Source organism: Alligator sinensis, unplaced genomic scaffold (genome assembly GCF_000455745.1).
Source record: "Alligator sinensis unplaced genomic scaffold, ASM45574v1 scaffold268_1, whole genome shotgun sequence".
Taxonomy (NCBI): Eukaryota; Metazoa; Chordata; order Crocodylia; family Alligatoridae; genus Alligator; species Alligator sinensis.
Genome location: NW_005841853.1, coordinates 4,681,824 through 4,700,750, shown reverse-complemented (window position 1 = coordinate 4,700,750; position 18,927 = coordinate 4,681,824). Strand labels below are relative to the sequence as shown.

The following is an 18,927-nucleotide window of genomic DNA, read 5'->3' as shown; positions in this document are numbered from 1 at the left end:
TGAGCGTTTTTGGTTGGGTAATGGGCTGGAGGAGAGGGCAGCTTGCCTTAAGAGGGCCATCGCCATGAATTGCCTTCACACGCAGCCTGAACCACCTCAGCAGTCCTCTCTCTTATCCCTTGGCTGAGGTTTCTTAACCTCAGAGCTCCCCACCTATCCGTCATGCTCGGGTCTGCACCACTGCTCCCGATAACTGCAGCCGTGGCCACTCGTTCGGCCCAGGGCTGAGCTCCTCTCTCCCTCCTGACGACTTAGCCAATTCCCAACACCTGCAACAAGCCCCTTTCTCGGGCACGCTGCTGCTGTCCTACATTTCAAAGGGAGCGCCGATGCCCAATGCAAGGATTCAGGGTCCAGCTGTGGGAGGCACCTTAAAAAAACAAAACCACAGCGTTGTACGTTGTGACCTTTGCACGTCCCCAAGTGGCTTCAGGCCTCAGCCCCTGCAATACTGACCTCTGAAATGGGGCTGGAGTTACTGATGGCAGCATGTGCTCAACCTGAGCATCACAGGGCCAAATCAGGCAACCTTCTTGGAGGTCCAAATGCTCCCAAAGTCTTCCACAGCTAATCTTGGAATGCCATATTTTCTCATACATGACATGCCTTTTTTCAGCTGTTGGAAATTTTAGTGCACACTGTATGTAAGAAATACTGTAAGAACGGTTTTGGCTTGTTGCAAAGCAAAAGCAAAATCTGCATGCGACTGGCAAGGAGCAGAAGAGAATAGAAAATCAGAGTCAGCTTCACTCCCAGCTGCTGCTGCTCAGTTAAGGTAAGGAAAGATGTTTTCCTTCATTCTGCCTTTCAAGAACAAGGTGCGTATTTTATTTTGGAGCATGTTGTATACAGAATACAGCGTCCTCTTCTCCGATCCAGGGGCACGGCAGCACCCTCCTCACCCGAGTGCAGTTTCATAGTCAGGGAAAATGAGGGTTGGGAGGGAACTCAGAAGGTCAACCTTTGCTCAAAGCAGCACTATCCCCAACTACATCACCCCAGCCAAGGCTTTGTCTAGGTGGATCTTAAACACCTTCAAGGATGGAGATCCCACCACCTCTCTGGGTGACCTGCTCCAGTGCTTCACCACCCTCCTCGTGAGAAAATTCTTCCTAATATCTAACCTAAACTTCCCTTGCTGCAACTTGAGTCCATTGCTACTTGTCCTGTCATCTGAAAACAGTCCAGCTGCATCCCCTTTGCAGCCCCCCTGCAGGGAGTTGAAGGCTGCTATTAAATCCCCCTCAGTCTTCTCTTCAGACTAAATAAACCCAGATCCCTCAGCTTCTCACAAGTCATGCCCCCCAGCCCCACAACCATTTTCATTGCCCTCCATTGGACTCTCCAATTTGTCCACATCCTTTCTGCAGCAGGGAGCGGACACTACTCCAGATGTGGCCTCCCCAGTGCTGAATAGAGGCAGACAATCACTTCCCTCGCTCTGCCGGTAACGCTCCTACCAATGCAGCTCAGTATACCGTTAGGCTTCTTGGCAAAAAGGGCACACGTGGCCCTGTTCACTGCTACTCCCCGTGACTGAGCGGAGCAGGCTTCACCTGTCCTCCAAGTCGCTCAAGAAACTAAAAAGTCTCACACCATGACCAGCCCTGGGAGATGGCAGATGGTGGAGCCCAGTTGTCCCCTCATTTACAGTGTAATAGGTTGACTTGCCCCACGCACTTGTGTGGCTCTAGTTATAAGGCTCAGCATGCGACCTGTGTTTCATAAGATCACTGGTACGGGAGCGCCCCAGCTAGTGGCTGGATCAGTTGTGTAGGACGACCTGCTGCATGGTTTGCACTCGCACACGGCACCTGCCTTCAGCCTCGACACTCTGCTCCAGCCACAACTACTCTTGAAATACTAGAAACAAGAGGCAAAAGTGCAAAGATACATGGCCCTCCCAGGGGCTAAGCACTTGTCAGCAAGCCTGAAACCCCCTCCCCATCGGACCCCTCGTGGGGTTACATGGGTAGGACCACGTGTCCATCTTCTACCCTGCAGTGCCCTCTCCACGGCCCAGCACAACACAACACGAACCGGTTGATGCTTTGTCGCAAGGTGAAGCATTCAAATATGGGGTGCCCGGGCCAAGAAGCGGAAGAGTTGGAAGGCATTATCGGAGGGTATACGCGGGTGTGGTGAGGAAGGATGGGGGCTTCGACCAGACCAAACCTATTCACAAGTTGGACTCGAATTGTTTTGGTTGGCGGTGTGGGTATATTTGGAGGTCACAGGGGCAGCTTTGTTTCCAGGAAAAGGGGTGTACCTCCCCGACCTTTATCCAGGCAGCTCAGTGCTTAAGGGGACATGACCAGGATGAGAGAGACTCGAGTATGATTCCCACTTCCAGCCAAGGGCCGTTCCCTCTGCTCAGTGCCCAGCCAGCAGGGTGGTTTGCCAACACCATGACCCCACCACTAACTCCGTCGCACTGACTTTTGATCTCTCAAGTGATGCACGGCTGACAGGTGGGACCAAGGGCCCACCTCAAGACTACTGAGCTTTCTGGCTAAGATGCACTGGATCCTACCTCTGCTCTGAACCAGAGTGGGTTTGAACTCGGCAAAGCCCCCAACCACGATGGCTCCTTCAGTCCCACCCGTCACCTGTTCCCCTCTTTGCACAAAGCACGAAGTCTGACGTGAACCAAGCCTGGTGGCTGGGACACTCAGGACCTTGGCTCTAGTGAATGCCTAATTATCTGTGTAATAAGTAGTACGATGTCGATAGGAGAGAATAAGAGCACCCCTGGCCCCAGGGCACCCTACAATCAAGGGACTAGGGCATGTTCAGAAATACTTAGCTTGAGCAGATAAGGAAACCTGAGGTCTCCTACTTAGCTTAGCAAGTTCCCAGCTGCTGGGGGCTTAGACGGGAGAGGTGATGGCAGCTGCTGTCACCGCCACCATCTCTCAGGCAAGTTCCAGCCCGGCTCTTTGTTTCGGTTGCTTTTCTTCCAACATCCCCCCACCAAGAGCTTTGCTTTGGGTCAAGCAGAATGGTTTGTGGTTAACAAAAAAAAAAATAAACGTGTTGCACCTTTACCAAGATACAGGAGAAACCCATTCACATTAAAAGCCAGCTCGAACCAAGCCAGGAGTTGCTCGCGTCTGGGCAGCTCGTTCCTACGGCTCACTGCTTCCACACAAAGCAGCTCTACGAACGGGCTTGGCAGGATTCGATTTTTAAATTGGGAAACATTGACAAATGTGGATTTCATCTCTCCGACCGGCCAAAAAAATATTTCCGTTGTAAATCGAAATTTATAGAAAGGGGACGTAAGCAAAATGATGGCTGATGGAGTGTGTGACGATAGGGGGAGCGGTCCTACAGAACCGTGCTGACTGCCGGTCAGACTGCAACCCCAGAAACCCCAGGGGACAGGGAACGAAGGCGGATGAAGTGACAAAGCCAACAAGGAAGCTATGAGCAAGCAAAGCGGGGACCGATGGCAGCTCTGCTGCTCACCTGGTGGCAGTCCTCCAGTAGCTACGTTTTTCATTAATAAAACTGCCTGCCCCCATGCGCCTAATTTCACGCAGCCCTGAAAACGTATATTTAAAAAAAATGAAATAAACATCAATATTATCCATTGAAATTCTAAAAAATGAAAATTGAATTCTGCCAAGCCTATGTATAAAGCAACAGCCAGAGCCGTGGCACGGATACAGGTAAATGCCACTAGCAGGAGGCAGAACGCCTTCCCGAGCTCTTCCTGCTGCGTATAAGCAAGTGACAGACTTGCCATTTCTTCCGAGGGAAACTTTAAGTCTAGACTTACCAAGAACCAAAATTCACTGGTTCACTCTTTTACCTTAAGAGATATTTAGGGATTTAAAAAAAAATTTTTTTTTTTTAATCCCGCAATGAAAGCAGAGCTAGAACGAACATGAAGAGATACCACCCCCCGCCTGGCTTACAAGCTTCCTTTTATTAATAAAAAAAATGGATGAGACATTCTCTCCGCAGGTGCATTCATACAGTACAACTATATTTTCACCAGATGCCCATTTGTTTGTCCAGTGATGCTTAGGCATCAACCCACCCAGGAATTGCATGCATTTTTGCCAAGGGCACTGGCCAGGGGATTTGCATTGCAGACGGAGATGGACACTGTACAGTTGTGGTGCTGGGGTGGGAAGGGGCAACGTCCAGACGCTGGACAATCCTTTTCAGTATCTGAGCATTCATCACCGTGCACCGTCCTACAAGTCAAGACTTCTACCTGCTCATTAAAACCTCACCTGTGGTTTCTCTCCAAGACACCCCGGTTCCCACGGCTCCCAGATCCCCTGTGGCAAGAGTTCAAAGGCAATATTTCGTGTCCACCCAAAAGGAACATAAGAGGCTTAAGGGCAGCCCTAGGTCGGTCTCACAGTTGCACCTTGGCAGATCAGACAAGTAGAGGTGGATGTGCTGAGTTCGGGAAGTGGGGAGAGCTTATCTCTTGAAGCATTAAGCAGGGGCTACTTTCTGGAGCTATGCAGAGGACAGGAAAGGAAGGAGGAAAGCAGCAGGGCTTCACTGCTATCGTGCTCTTGCAAATATCCTGGCTAGCAACAGAAATCCCACATGTGGCTGCAGGAAGTGGTTCTCCATGTTTAACGGCAACTTCATCCAAATACTCTCTTCCTGGGCCACATCTCACAAGCAGTAAGTCGACAAACCCTGCTCTGCCCCACGGAGCCAACGTTGCAACCAGGGAGCAAGCAAACATGCCTCCAGCAGCGGCCGCCATGCAGCTGACAGCAGTGCGCTTGCGGCAGAGCGGATAGAAGTGGCAAGAACAGCGTGGTCACAGCTGGATGTCATTTCCAGTTGCCGGCAAAGCGAGTGCAGGCTGAGAGCTGGAAGAAACATGTCCCTATAAACACTGGCTTTTCCCAAGTACGAGACACACGGATGTTTTCTCTTGAGGTTTTAAAGCTCACGTCTGCCCTTAAAAGAGGTGGCTCCAGGAGAAGGCAAAGTTAGCACTCTGCAGGGGTCTGGTGCTCAGCAGATAAAGGCAGTCATTGGTTCAGTCCCTGGGATGCCCTTGTATTGGGCTGCGATGTTTAAAATGAGTTTTCTGTTGAGAAATACTTGCCATGGAGCAGTTTCAAATCCGTGCTGATGCAGCGGTCTCAGGGGAGCGCAGTTTGCTGCATCCTCCCCTTGTTAAAAGCGATTCTTAAATTAACCCATCTTTTTTCTTTTTTCTTTTTTTTTTTTAAAGGAAAAATGAAAAAAAAAGATGCCTGTGTGAAACATGAGCTTGGAGAGCCTGATTTCCCAGGCCTCCCAAGGCAAGGTGCATTGCCTAGGACAAATTTTCCAAGACAGCAGCTTCCGACTTGACTGCGAATTATGGTGATGCATCTCAGGTCAGGACGATTTTCTGAGTGGGTGGTTTCACGCAGCTGGACCAAATGACTGCAGGGGAAAAATAAAAGACCTCGCCTAGCTTTCTACATCAGTTTTCCTTTACTGCTGGTGTGGGAAGAAGTGCAGTCACAAGGCCCAAAATCTGGCCACAGCATATAAAAGAGAGGATAGCATCCAGTCCACCTAAGGAAGGGGATGGAAGTAAAAGGCTCCTGGGTTGTGGGAGGAAGACACCTGGCCTCAGGTGAGGAAGAATCAGATATCAGCGTTTTCAGGATCTTTTTCCTACAGGATAGGCGGCCTCTTGTTAAAGCAGCCCCTCAGCCGGCCGCCTCCCTGTGCCTGCCCCAAGCAGAACAGAACAATTGACATTAAACCCAGAAAACCAACTAACTAGCCTCTGGGAATATTAGTATCCATTAACCAAAAAGAAAGTTTCCCTCCTAGTTTCGTAAATAAAATTTAGGCTCACAGCAGGGCTGGGATCTTTGCCGTGCCTTGGACAGGTGGCTGGCATGCTACAGCTGTTGCAAAAATGCACTAAGCACTTCAAAGACGTGTGCTTGCATGTCTTGCCCTGGTGCTCACTTATACCCAGCGCCTGGATGTCAGTGGGGGACATTTTGGACGCCTGCTGTAGTGCCCTTTGCAAGTTATGCTTCATGCTTTCTAAGCAAACGAATCAGCACCTGCAACAAGGTCCCTGTACTCCTGACAATTAAAAGACATCTACATGTTTTTGGACACCCAGGACCATAAGAAATGCTCCTCCCTTGCGATAGCTCAGGGGCTCTGGAGCCTGACCAAACCACGTGGCGATTTGTTTTGTTCCTGGGGGTAGGATGCAAACAGCCAGCTGTGTCCTATGTGCGTCACCATGTCCACATGCCACCTGCTGCTGGCAAGTCAGAGCTCGTGACTCCATGTCCTTTGTTCCTGGGGCCAGCCGGCTTCAGGGAAGCGTGACAGTGCACAGAGGCTCCTTTGCAACTGCTTTAGGAGGGGTGAAGACAGACTCTGGAGGGAAAAGGACACAGCACAGGGATGCGATGCAGAGAAGGGAGTGAAAGGCTTTCCAGAAAGGCCCCTCATCACGTCATCATCAGCATCACACATGGCATCCAGCCATCACACAGGACAGACTAAATCATACTATAAAGGGGTGTGCCTCCATCTGTAGTGGGGGGGAGTGAACGTGCATGTGCCCGTGCATCCATCCATGGGTCGGTGGATGCGTCTGCTCTACAGTCCTCTCCTGCTCAGATGTGGGAAACAGTGGTAGCTATTAAAAAGCATCACCTGGAAGTTACCTTCATACTAAACACCCAACCTTACAAGGGCAGTCGTAAGATGCATCTGGACTTGACCCTAAGGTTGGAGGCTGCTAGTCAAATCCAAGCGCCGTTCAGAGTTCAGCTCCCCCGGCTGGTAGGTCATGAGAACCGGCAGAGGTCTCTTAGGTGCACAATACAGGTGAAAGCTAAAGATAGGCTTTGCTTCCATGACAAGGCGGGTGGTAGAGGCCTGATGCAGTGGTCGTGGCACTTCCAGCACTGAGAAGGGAGCTGCTCACTGGGAAGCAACACTCCCAGTGCCAGTGCTGGTCAAAGACACTCTAATGACAGCTCTGGAAATGCAAGTCCCCAGCTGGCATTAGGTACAATGTACTGCCCGTCTGTGTTACAACCCAGTCCCATTCTGCATGTCTGATTGAAGCACCTGGGGGTGAGTGGGTTAATTCCCACTGTTCCTCCTGGCCCCTCTGCCAAGGACACGACCATTTGGAGCCAGCGCAGTTGTCTGTACGAGTGCAAGCTCCACACAGAGCACACGCTAGCGATGGGGCCGTTGTCTTTTTAGGTTGGACTTGAATCTGTAAGCAAGGAGGTAAAGGGCTCTACAGCCTTTTTGCTCAACTCCAGAGCTACCGCAATTAATGTGCCTTTGTAATGCATTTGTCACAGCAAATTCCTGTTTCTTTTCTCTGGCTCTGAGCTCTCAGGGTAACAGAACAAAAGGCTCCCAGAGGAAAGGCTTCTTTCATGAAAACCGTGACAACTCAGCTACATTTTAGTGCAACCTTTTTCATGGGGACAGGTACATATGGGGCTCCTGGGTGTGTATAAAACAGGGCTGGGCAATTATTTTGGGCAGAGGACTGCTTCCTGAGTTGAGTTTTGGCAAGCCATCGAGGGCCATATGATAGGCAGCCAGGGGCAGAGAAATATTAATTTTCTAAATTTTTTAGGGGCCCTGCAGGCCAGATAGAACGGCCTGGCAGGCCCCATCTGGGCCCCGGGCCGCATTTTGCCTACCCCTGGTATAAACACTGATGTATTCCTGGTTACCATGTGACCACCACACATCAATCAACGTTAATCTTCACCATTATTCACAGCTTTGATAGAAAATATGCCACTGCCAAATTTAAGCCCAGTAAATAAGCCAAGCGCTTCTAACTGCTTCCCCTCTTTCTCATGGAAAAGGAGCTCTCTCGAGTTTGGGATGCATGCAAAACTTCTGTCAACCGATCTAATCCTCCTTGGACTGAAGAACGCGAGGGCACCCATGATAAACAGATTTCCACACTGAGGCAGGTTTAAAATAAAAAAATAAAACATTGCTCCAGCTGATTGATATTGAGAGCTTTTCCATGCTCATAGTAAAAGGAGGCTGATCATAATTATAAAATATTGGCACTAGGCATTTCCATCATGTCCATCACTGTGCTCTGTCCATCTCCATTACTGTTGATTTCCAGCAAGGCAACTGAATGCTGCACTTCGAAAGCACCTTGTGAAAAGGGTGCTTTTGAAGTGCAGGGGGTGAAAAGCACCTTGTTCAAATTCGCAGATGACACTAAGATGTGGGGGGAAGTGGGCACGCTAGAAGGAAGGGACAGGCTACAACTAGATCTGGACAGGTTACAGGGGTGGGCGGACGAGAACAGGATGGGTTTCAACACTGACAAGTGCAAGGTGCTGCACCTAGGGAGGAAGAACCAGCAGCACGCCTACAGGCTGGGGAACTCCCTTCTCCTCAGTGCACAGGCAGAAAAGGATCTTGGAGTCATTATTGATGCCAAAATGAACATGGGCCGACGGTGTGGGGACGTGGTCAGGAAGGCCAACCGCACCTTGTCATGCATCCACAGGTGCATCACGAGCAAATCCAAAGTAATCCTCCCCCTCTATGCGGCAGTGGTCAGGCCGCAGCTGGAGTACCGCGTCCAGTTCTGGGTGCTGCACTTCAGGAGGAATGTGGACAACATGGAGAGGGTCCAGAGGAGGGCCACTCGCATGATCCGGGGACAGCAAGGCAGGCCCTACGAGGAGAGGCTACGGGACCTGAACCTCTTCAGCCTTCACAAGAGAAGGCTGAGGGGGGACCTGGTGGCCGTCTACAAACTGGCCAAGGGAGACCAGTGGGGATTGGGAGAGTCCCTGTTCCCGCGAGCACTAGGAATACCGGCGACAAGTTGACGGAGAGTAGATTCAGGCTGGACATCAGGAAGTGCTTCACAGTCAGGGCGGCTAGGACCTGGAACCAACTTCCAAGTGAAGTCATGATCACTCCTACCCTGGGGGTCTTCAAAAGGAGGCTAGATAGACACCTTGCCAGGCTCGTTTCGCCCCAGCATCCTTTCCTGCCCATGGCAGGGGGGTCGGACTTGATGATCTGGCTCAGGTCCCTTCTGACCCAACCTACTATGAAACTATGAAAACAGAAATCAGGGTTTGGAATTTGCTGTCAGGACCTCAGGAAGAGCTAAACTCGCACCCTCAACTCAGAACTAACTGTAAGGTAATGGGTTGGAATAGAAAATCTGTACTGGAATTTAAATTTTGCATCCCAGGTATCTCCATTTCATATGCAACTAGTCATTTGTGATTTGTCCAGAACCACCTTATACAATTAATCGCTTGTGCCGAGATGCATAGAGGAGTTTAAAAAAAAAAAAAAAAAAAAAATCTTAGCCTCCCCTAAAGCTATGTTGCATAAGATCTCTAGAGGACGGTCACCATCTTCCCCCATAATGAAATGCTTGCTGCATCCTGGCACCATCTACAGTGAAAGAGTCCTTCTGTTACCTCCTTTTAGTACGAATGTGGCTTGTTTTAATTTTGTGGCTGGTACATGGGATGCTTTTAATGTTACAGCTGAACAACACGCATCCAAGGGGTAATTTTGGAAATGTTACCACGACTCAGTGCATCATGCCCCATCCCCAATGCCTCTGAAGAGCAGGCTTCGATGGTAGGACAGGTCAACCCCACTCTTAAAGGGCTTGCCTACATATGGAAACCAATCAGAATCACAGAAAATGTGGGTTGGACGGGACCTCAGGATGTCGCATGTAGTCCAACCGCCTGCTCAAAGCAGGACTATCCCCAACTAGATCTTTTCAGCCAAAGCTTTGTCTAGCCGGGTCTTAAAAACCTCCAAGAAGGGAGAATCCTCCACCGCCTCTCTATATAACCCGGTCCGGTGCTATCAGAATAGCCACTGCAGAATACTCCACTCCCCAACAGCTCCTCATACAGACAGTAATTACAGAAGAGCATGCATCCAAAGCAGAGGAATTATTCTGGAATAAGAATTAGGTCTCAGGAAATGCAATTTATATGGGAGGCTTTTAACACGTTTAGTTCAATTATAAGTTTCCTCCTCGTTACTATTCAACAGCGTGCGCACAAGTGCTGACTGTGTGATATAGGCCCATCTGTGTGGTACAGTCACCCAATTGAGTGTCACGTCTGTAAATCGTTATACGTTCCCCATAAGTAACTCTTGAAAGATAAAGCAGTCACACAGGCAAGCTGCTATACTGGATTCGAACCTGAGCAGCTCAAGGCTACTTGGGTTTTTCTTGGGGGGGGTTTTGCCCCATAGAAGAAACTACAAACTCTCAAACATGCATCCAGCTCGTTTCCTTAAAACAGCTGGCTCCACAGAGCACGTTTCCACATGTGGGATTACACATTCTTGTGACCTGTTAAAAGTCAAGAGCTACTGAACAGAAGAGATGTGACAATAGCTGCAAAAGAAAATAGCTCCTTTACTTCAATTCATTCTGCGAAACTAGTTTTAAAGTATATATAGCATAATTACACTCTGCTCAGCCGTATTCATAGCAGTGATGTCTCTGACAACAGGAATCATCTCCACAAGCTAATCTGCGCTCAAAGAAAAATGCACCAAGAATAGGTGCGACCTTCGTGTGTCAGCCAAACCTATTCTCAAAAGAAAAAGCCACTGCACCGTTTTCTTCCAGAGTGACATCGTCAAGGCAGATCTACCCGTGAGCTGACCTCGAGGGTTTGAGGAAATTATTTGTAAAGTCTCTGGCCTCATTCGCTTTTCAAAGTAAAAATGCTTCAAAATGAATCTGAAGACAATTCCTTAGCTGCATACCTACAGCTTTATACAGGAGCTGTAGCTACCCAAAGAAGCAAAAAAAAATCTAAAAAAAAAAAAAAAAAAAAAAAATCACAGGCTGCCTGATGACAAGCCTCATTGAAAAACCCACTGTTGCCATCTACTTAAATTCTCAGCATATGGGGTGATGTGCACAGGGTTGATGAGCAAAAACAACATGCTTTCAAATGACATTACCACCTCTTACCATGCTCAGCAAGGAATGCAAGTTACATTTGCCACCACCTAGTATTTGCAGGATCAACCAGCTGTGACCGCAACGCCACGTGCTTGCGCTCCGAGATCTGCTATCTTCAGGCCTGGAGGACGAAGCACTAAGATGTTACCAAGGTGGTTGGCAATCAGGACTCATAGTAGAGATGATATCTCTTATTAGACCAACAAGATTTTTGCAAAATGAACAAGCTGGGTGTGCATTTAGCACATAACTCCTGTGATCCAGTGAGTGCTTAATGTGGCAATTGTATAAGTGTCTTTTGATGTGGCCTGCTCCAAATAAAAGCAGCCTTTTCTCTTTGGGGGCTTCCATGTCTCTGTAACAGAGGTAATAAATCCTTGAAACAACACTAAAGCTTAAAACTTAACCGGTTCTCATATAGTACAACCGCACAATCTAGTTCCAGTGAACCCTGTTCTTCAAAGCTTGGCGCATTACAAGCCAGTTCAATTTCCAAGGCAAGATACTTGCTTCTCAGCTAGGCAGGAGATGTAGTGTGCACCAGGATAAGGAGCGGATGCATTTCCCTTTAAGGAGGCAAAGCCACAGGAAGAATGCACTTCGGATTAACGCTGCTGGCCACAGGGTGCCCCTGTTGCACCACAAATACACAGCTTCAAATGCTGTTACTAGGCCAGGGTGTAAACCAAGACAAGTTCTTAAAAGAGGACAGGACTGAAGGAAATTACAGCTGATTTGGCACCAGCTGGGAGCTCTAAGTTACATTTCTGGGGAGAGCAGAACAGCCAAGGTATGCCAATATTTGATATTCTTGGCGAGCTACCATTAGCTATAGATAAGAGCCAGGATCATCCGGTGCGGGAGAGAAAGCACTAGGCTGGAAAGTATAAACACTCTGCTCTTAGACCTATACTTCATGTGTGCTAAGCAACATACAGTATAGGTCAGGTCTGAAAGCTGACTTCAAAGTGCACGGGCACCCACAAAAACACGCAGCCCATGATTCGGCATTCGACCATGTACCATATGCTTTTCAAGAAGTATAACTGGAAATTTTACTATTAGTATTTCTCAGAGAAGACTCCTCCTACAGGAACCTCCATGCACTGACCTGCCTGCTCCCCAATTAGGTTTGCAAAAGTTTCCCATCAGGTAGAAGAGAGAACAACCATTGTTTCAATGGAGTCTATATGTGGCAAAGCACACCATGAGACAGTCAGTACCATTACTACCCCACAAAATATTTGGTTTCCTTATTAAACCCTTTAACTCTCTTGGTTGCTATTTAGTTGTCTTGTTTCACTCCAGTGCAACCGTTATTTAAATCAAATCATTTTAGAACAAAAAGCCGTCTTGTTACAGAGAGGAGGAAGGAGTAGTGTTTGGGGGAAACAGCTGAAAAAGCTGCAAGAGAAAACCCAAAGCTTCATCTGGTTGGAGCTGCGAACAAGTTTTCTTCTGTGAACAGAATGAGTAATCAGCCCGTGAGCTCAAAGAGAAAGAGCACATAGCGCTGTAACCTGAAGTATTGAAAGACTGCAAAATTTTGCTTGGTTATATCAAAAGCGCTTGACCCAGAGCCAACTGAAGCAAGAGACAATTCCATCGCTAATTCTTTTTTTGGATTAGCACCATTCAGATGCAAATCCATATGGTTTAACACTATTTTAGCCAGCTAGCAAAGAGTCTGTGGATACAACATGCAATAAAACCGGTCAGGGATGTGGCACTTCCATGTTACTGGGGCAAAAAAAAAAGTTACCAATTTCTTTCTTGGAGATACCCGAAGATATTGCATTGACTAAGCTGGATGCTCACTTGATTTTTTTGCAGACATTATTATTCATTAGACTACCTACAACATGCTCGGCAGCCTAAGATACCAGAAAACTTAACCCCTCCCCCAAAAAACTATAATTTTTGCTCGACGAAAAAGTCTGATTACTTCATTTTGGGTTTTTATGGGGGATTTTAAGCCAAGTCCACACTTGGGTACTATTCATTTTGGACAGATTAAAAGCCCAAGAAGCTAAATAAAGACATTTTTCTATTGATTTCCAACGTACCAAAATAAACCGTGTTCGAAAGAGGGGAGAACTGATCCGAATGAAAGCACACAGACACTAGAGCTTTGAAAAAAATATACTTCATTATCGTTTCATTTTATTTAAAGAGTCCAATCCATCTCTTGCACACACAAGACTTCTGGTGAGTTCAACAGTAGTCAGCCGTAGGGAATGCAAGTATCCTGCCCTATGAAGTTTTGGCTCTCTAGACATGAAGCTGTGTGGTCTTCATATAACTTTCAACACCCCATTTACACTCTGTGCTTGCTGGCACTCTAGTATTTGCTAGTGCTAGGCGCATGCGTCCTTCACCACACACTAATGACCTTGTGTGGCACCAAATCTTTAGCCCTAAAGGATGTTTTCTGCAAGGGGGTAAATAAAGTTCAACTTCCCATACATATGTATCAGCTTATTTTTAATGGAATTTTTTCTGGGGGGGGGAAAAAAAAAAAAAAGCTCTCTTCCCCTGCATTTAAACGATAGGTCGAAGATGCATTTAAAAGTTGAATGAGCTGTGCTACATAGGACAAAGACAAGCGGTTTGGAACAAGCCTCGCTGAGTTACACACTCACAAATCTATGCGGCGAGCTAACAGGTATGTAAATCTAGACGTCATCTGCCTCAGAAAACGGGGCGCCCGAAACAGAGGGCTGCAGATTTTCAGCGTGTGCACAGAGGATATGGAAGACCCGATTCTGCAGAACTCGAAAAGGAACCTGCAAAGTTTCTCCTCAACGCATCACAGGAGAGATACAGACATAAAGCTACCCCTGAAAAAGGCTTCTGCAGGCACCTCCTGCCCTCACACTCTCTACAGGTTTCTCTGAGGTTCAGACTTGACTACCAGCTCTAAATAGGCGGCTTCAGAGAATGGAAGCCAGGCTTTTACAGCAGCACCAACTAAATATTTATGTTCACACTTTATATCAAATCCAAATTACACGCGAGTGTCGATTGGTTTCTCAAACTATAAAAAAGGATGGCAACATTGTAACATATGTTTCCTCTTCACGTGGTACACTGCAATTACAAAACGCGAGTCAGGAAAGACGGACATTACCTTAACATACACCAGCATCCTGCGGCCAAGTTACACAACGGTTGAGAATGAAGCTAGTAGGGCAAAGCAAGATGTTGGGACTAGTTACAATAAGCAGGGGCAAAAGAGCCAAGAAACCCAAAGTAAAACCAACTTTAGTTGCAAAGAGCCTGTAAAATTTCCACGTTTTCCTTTACAAGTGAAGAGGATGACTGCATGACTGATTTTTCTTCTTCTCCTCTTCTCGTTTGCTAACTCTTGAAAGTCAAAGTCAGAAAAAAAAATAAATATATTTAGTTGGAAGTAGATCAGTTACATTTTATTAGCCTAATCCAACAAGGGAAAACCTCAGGGATTCACTGAAACAAGTAGAAAGCCCCTTTCAAAGACCCAGGGGTTACTATATTACTTCAGCCCAGCAGTCAATCAATGCAGTAAAAAAATTAAAATACTGAAAATGGATGCTTCTTCCTTTTCCATGTGTCCAGTGATTGCTCTGCTACAGTGTGATGAGGTCTACCAGGTTGCCCTTAGGAGGCGTCATGTTGTCAGGAAAGAAATTTACTAGTGTATCAAAGAGCTGAGTTCTTTGCGCGTATGTGTGGTCAACGTCTGAAAATCCTGGGGAAGGAAAGAAAAGAAAAGAGGGGGGGAAAACAAGACAGTTAATTTTAAAGATTACGTAAACTAAGCAAAAATGCCCCCTGGTATACACATTAGAATTCGCAGTCCTTAATCCTCTTCTTTTTTTTTTTTAAAAAGGTATATCCTTGCATCCAGTTGTAACCAAAATGATTCCCCAACCACTGCTCCATTCATCAGGGCTCAGCCCACACCCAAAACGTCACACTAATGTGATCCTGTTCCATTTCTCAAATACCCATTGCAGCTGAAGACTGGCCTGTACGGCCAGATCTAGGGTTTTGAAAAGAGCTAAACACTTTCTGCAGGACTGTTAAATGGAAGAGCCCACGAGTAGCTAACAGAAAGCAAAAGGACAGCTTGATTAGTGGAACATCAAGACCATTCAAAAGGAGAAAGGGTCATTAAAATCTGTGGAGTGAAGAGCAATTAGCAGGAACCAGGTGGATTACAATGAGCGATGAAGGCAATTGTCTCCATCAGCACTGTCAGAATAGAAATGCCTCAGCTGCTGGACAGATGGTTTTAGACTTTGGATGAAGCAGGGATCAAATCAGTTGTGTGGGGCATGCCCACACAACTGCAACCCCCCTAGCTCTGCTCCTGCTGGGCTTCACCCTTCCCTCCACAAAGCTGCTGGAGGGAAGAAAATGAAAAGAAGCAACAGCCGTCTTACAGCATCTCCATTATTCCGTTCTGGGCAGAACATTCAGCTTCCTCGCTTAAGACGCTTCTCAATTTTGGAAGGCTTATTTTCTGGGAGAAGGTGCATGTGGTATGTGAATAAATATGGTATTTCCTTAACCATTTAATGCAGGATACTGGAATACAGTGTTACCCAATTAACAAGTCAGAGGGCATCTAAATGGTCTTAACGAGCAACGAAGACACTTTAACACTGAAATAATTTGTTTGAAAAAAAGATTAAAAATGAAAAAAAGGAAAATGATTTGCTAAGCTGCCATATTTTGTTTCTTTCATGTGTCAAACGCAGCCTCTTTAAAAGAATACTTAATTCTGTGGCACAGTTACTAGAAAAATATTAGAGGGGATCATTTCTGGGCATCAGTATGGCAGAGGCCAATTCATCTTTTTATGTTGTAGCACCAAAACAGTGAAAAAATGAACTTCTGGCTTTAAGAGGTTTTTATCTTATGGGTTTGGTTCAGAGTGCCTGTTTCCGGAAGCACACACTATTGTTTTCCTCATTCTTGACATCCTGCCCAAAGAGCCAGTGTTACAAAGAACAGACTGAACCAAACTGTTCTCAAGGCATTGAACAATGTTCAGAGCAAACAGACTCGTAACCATGCTGCTGGATTCCAAAGTGACATGAGTTACATTATTTTGAGCAAGGCTTCTGCAAATCTGGATAAACAGGACAGCATCTGATGTAACAGGAGCTGAAAAATGATCCACGGAGACGTGTATTTAAAACCACTGGGGACTGATGTTTTTCAAAGTGGGCTTGAGGCAGTGAGCAGTGGTGATCAGAAACATTCCTTCTACAGTATCCAACAGTGCTTCGTACGTGTAGAGATTAAGAGGCCTACCACATGGATGTGGCCTATAAATACTTGACCTCAACTGCAGAAACAGAAACGCAACAATAATGAACCTAAATGCAGTAAGCAGCTAGCACAATTCATTTCTCGGGTTCATTATAATACTCACCAAGAGTAGTGAAATCTGAGCCAGATTTGAACAATGCTGAAGCAAGAAGCTGAAACTGTGAAGAAAAAGAAACCAAAGTTACCCCACTGCTTACAGGAGATGCACAAACCTTCTTAAAACCTCAAATAACTTTAAAGGTGTCCTGGGCTGGGTTTATTTAGTGCTATAGTCATTCAGATGTATGAAACGCTGGTTCTCTTAATTAACAGGGGCAGTCACGCAGGATTTTGCAATTATATTCCTTGCCAGTATAACAGGACACAAATTCAGATGGGTCATCATCTGCTTGCTTTTTCCTTGGCATTTAAGTGAGTTTGGTGTGAATATAGCAAGAGCTCAGATTCTACTTATCCACAAAGGCGGCGCGTCGCAGGAAAAGGTAATGGTCATCTCCTTCAAACTGTCTCATCACGTCTTGGATTGACCCCACTGGAGGTATGAATATGGCAAACAAGTCTCTGGGACTATGCAACCAAGCAGCTTGCCAATGGAGAAAAGCTTTGGGGTGGTCCTCCGCAACCCAAGCATTTGGGAATTTGTTAAAAGTCTCAGGTGGGAAAACTGAGATTCACAAGCAAAAATGCGAGTGGGTTTTTTAAAAATTTCTGGTCGACTTAAAGACTAATAACTTCCACTTTCACATCCAGATCCTGTGAATGGTGGCTAGCAGCTAAAAGCAGCCACTGCCTCATGTTTCTTGGCCGTTAGAAAGTACAATTATTAGAAATTTAGCGCTTAACACTGGAGTTAACAGAGTAACTGATACAATACTAGGCTGTGGTCCTCTATGGGGCTTGTAGCAAAGGGCATGGAAGGACGCTTTGCCGGGGGGGTGCAGTCATTTCTGGAGAGCAGAGGAAGATTGAGGCCCAGGAACCCTCAGGTCCATTCCTGACTCCAGAAAGCAGCGTGTCCTAGCAGGCATCCTATCGTTTCCTCGAAGACTTGACCTCTTCTGGTCCAGCTCTGCCCCATCTTTCCCAGTCCCCTTCTCACTGCCTACCTGTCTCTGGTCTCCACACCTCCCCCATCAACCCCACTTCCTCAGGTCTCAGGTCATTCTGCAATCAGTTTCTTCTCTCCCCTACTCTTTCCAGACTCCCAGTTGCAAGTCTCCCTCTCCAACCAAGTCCTGCCCCAGTCCTGACTCTTTGTCCCAGTTCCACTGCCCGGACCAGTTCTCTCGCCACCCCATGCTTAGTCATCTTTCCCGTGCCGTCACCCTTTTCCCCCCACTAATTTTGATCCTAATACAGTCTCTTAGTCTGGAGAGTCTCAACATCTCGCTGAATATCAGCATTTCCCATCCCAGCCAACTGACTTCCAGGTACTCCCCCAGTCTCCTCCTCTGGGACTCTCCCCTCCTGTCATAATCCAGTCCCAGTCTATTCCTGTCTCTCTTTCATTTGGTCTTTGCCTTCTCCGCATTTGAAACATACAGCTCTCCCCACTTTGCCAGCAGAGGACCATGAGCCAACAAGGGCCCTGGGCCTAGAGCCACCAATACTGGGAGAGTCAAGCTCTGGCTTTGCAGTTCTGGACTGAAAGGACACGCTTTGTTGCTCTGCAGAGATGGTGCATAAATGGTCAAGTCACATATGGAGGGATGGAAGGGGGGGGGGGCGAGGAGACTCCAGCAAACGTTCACAGCCAGGACAGATCCTTGGCTTGTAGCATGGAGAATCTCAGAAGTCTGCACATGTGCAAACTGATTGTTTTTTCAAATGCTTCTTGACCAAATTTGGGCAGATTTTCATGAGGAGAGAGAAAAAAAAGGCACGTCCCTGACAACGGCAATGGCCCTGTCAAATGTTGGTTCCTTGCTCCAAAGCAGTAGGGGCCAAAATAGCCCCACACCCTCCCTGACGTCCACTCCCACCCCCTCCCCCTGCCCAATTCTGCTGCTCTGCTTTCTGCTCCTCACCCAATCTGCTGTTCTGGCTTTTTGCCCTGGGCTCCCTGTCCAATTTGCTGCTTCACTTTCTGCTTCCTCTCCCATCTGTTGCTTTGCTGCCTGTCCTCTTCTCTATGTGCCATGCAGAAGCTGCCCATGCCACTTGTGGCACATGTGCTACAGACTGGCCATCCCTGCTCTAGCACGTGTAGGAGCTAGAGATTTCCAAACCAAGGGCAATCTGAATTTAACATGTTCATGTGATGGCTTACCCTAGCCTTGACCTCAGAAATAACTGCATTGCTCTGACTGAAGTTTTCCAAAAGATGAAGTCTTAGGCAAACCCCTGATGAGCCTAGGGAATTTCCATCCTTGGAAATTTAACAGCAGGCCAGACGGACATGTGGCTGGGATGATTTAGGCTGGGATGATCCTGCCCTGAGCAGGACCTATTATTCTACGGTCCCTTCCAGTGGTATGCTAAGGACTGAAAGATCTGAAATTTGGCATAATTATTAGCAACTGAAAATCAGAAGCCACTACAAAATGCAAGGCAAGTGTTGTGGGTAGTACCTCCATTTACCCTGTAATTCAACACAACCCTACAAGTCTCACAGGAAA

General features: G+C 47.0%; 1 protein-coding gene across 5 annotated transcripts in view; it reads right to left on the bottom strand.

Moving 5' to 3' along the window:
* Positions 1 to 13,130: 13,130 nt before the first annotated feature.
* The window catches only part of MKLN1 (muskelin 1), a 122,785-nt gene continuing 116,988 nt past the window's right edge, over positions 13,131 to 18,927 (bottom strand). For all 5 annotated transcript variants that reach the window (XM_025213263.1, XM_025213265.1, XM_025213273.1 and 2 more), the window contains 2 exons: positions 16,413 to 16,467; positions 13,131 to 14,717 (listed from right to left, as the gene is read on the bottom strand). In XM_025213263.1, coding sequence (XP_025069048.1) covers positions 14,596 to 14,717; positions 16,413 to 16,467 — 177 coding nt within the window. In that variant the 3' untranslated portion in view covers positions 13,131 to 14,595. The remainder of the gene's footprint in view (positions 14,718 to 16,412; positions 16,468 to 18,927) is intronic.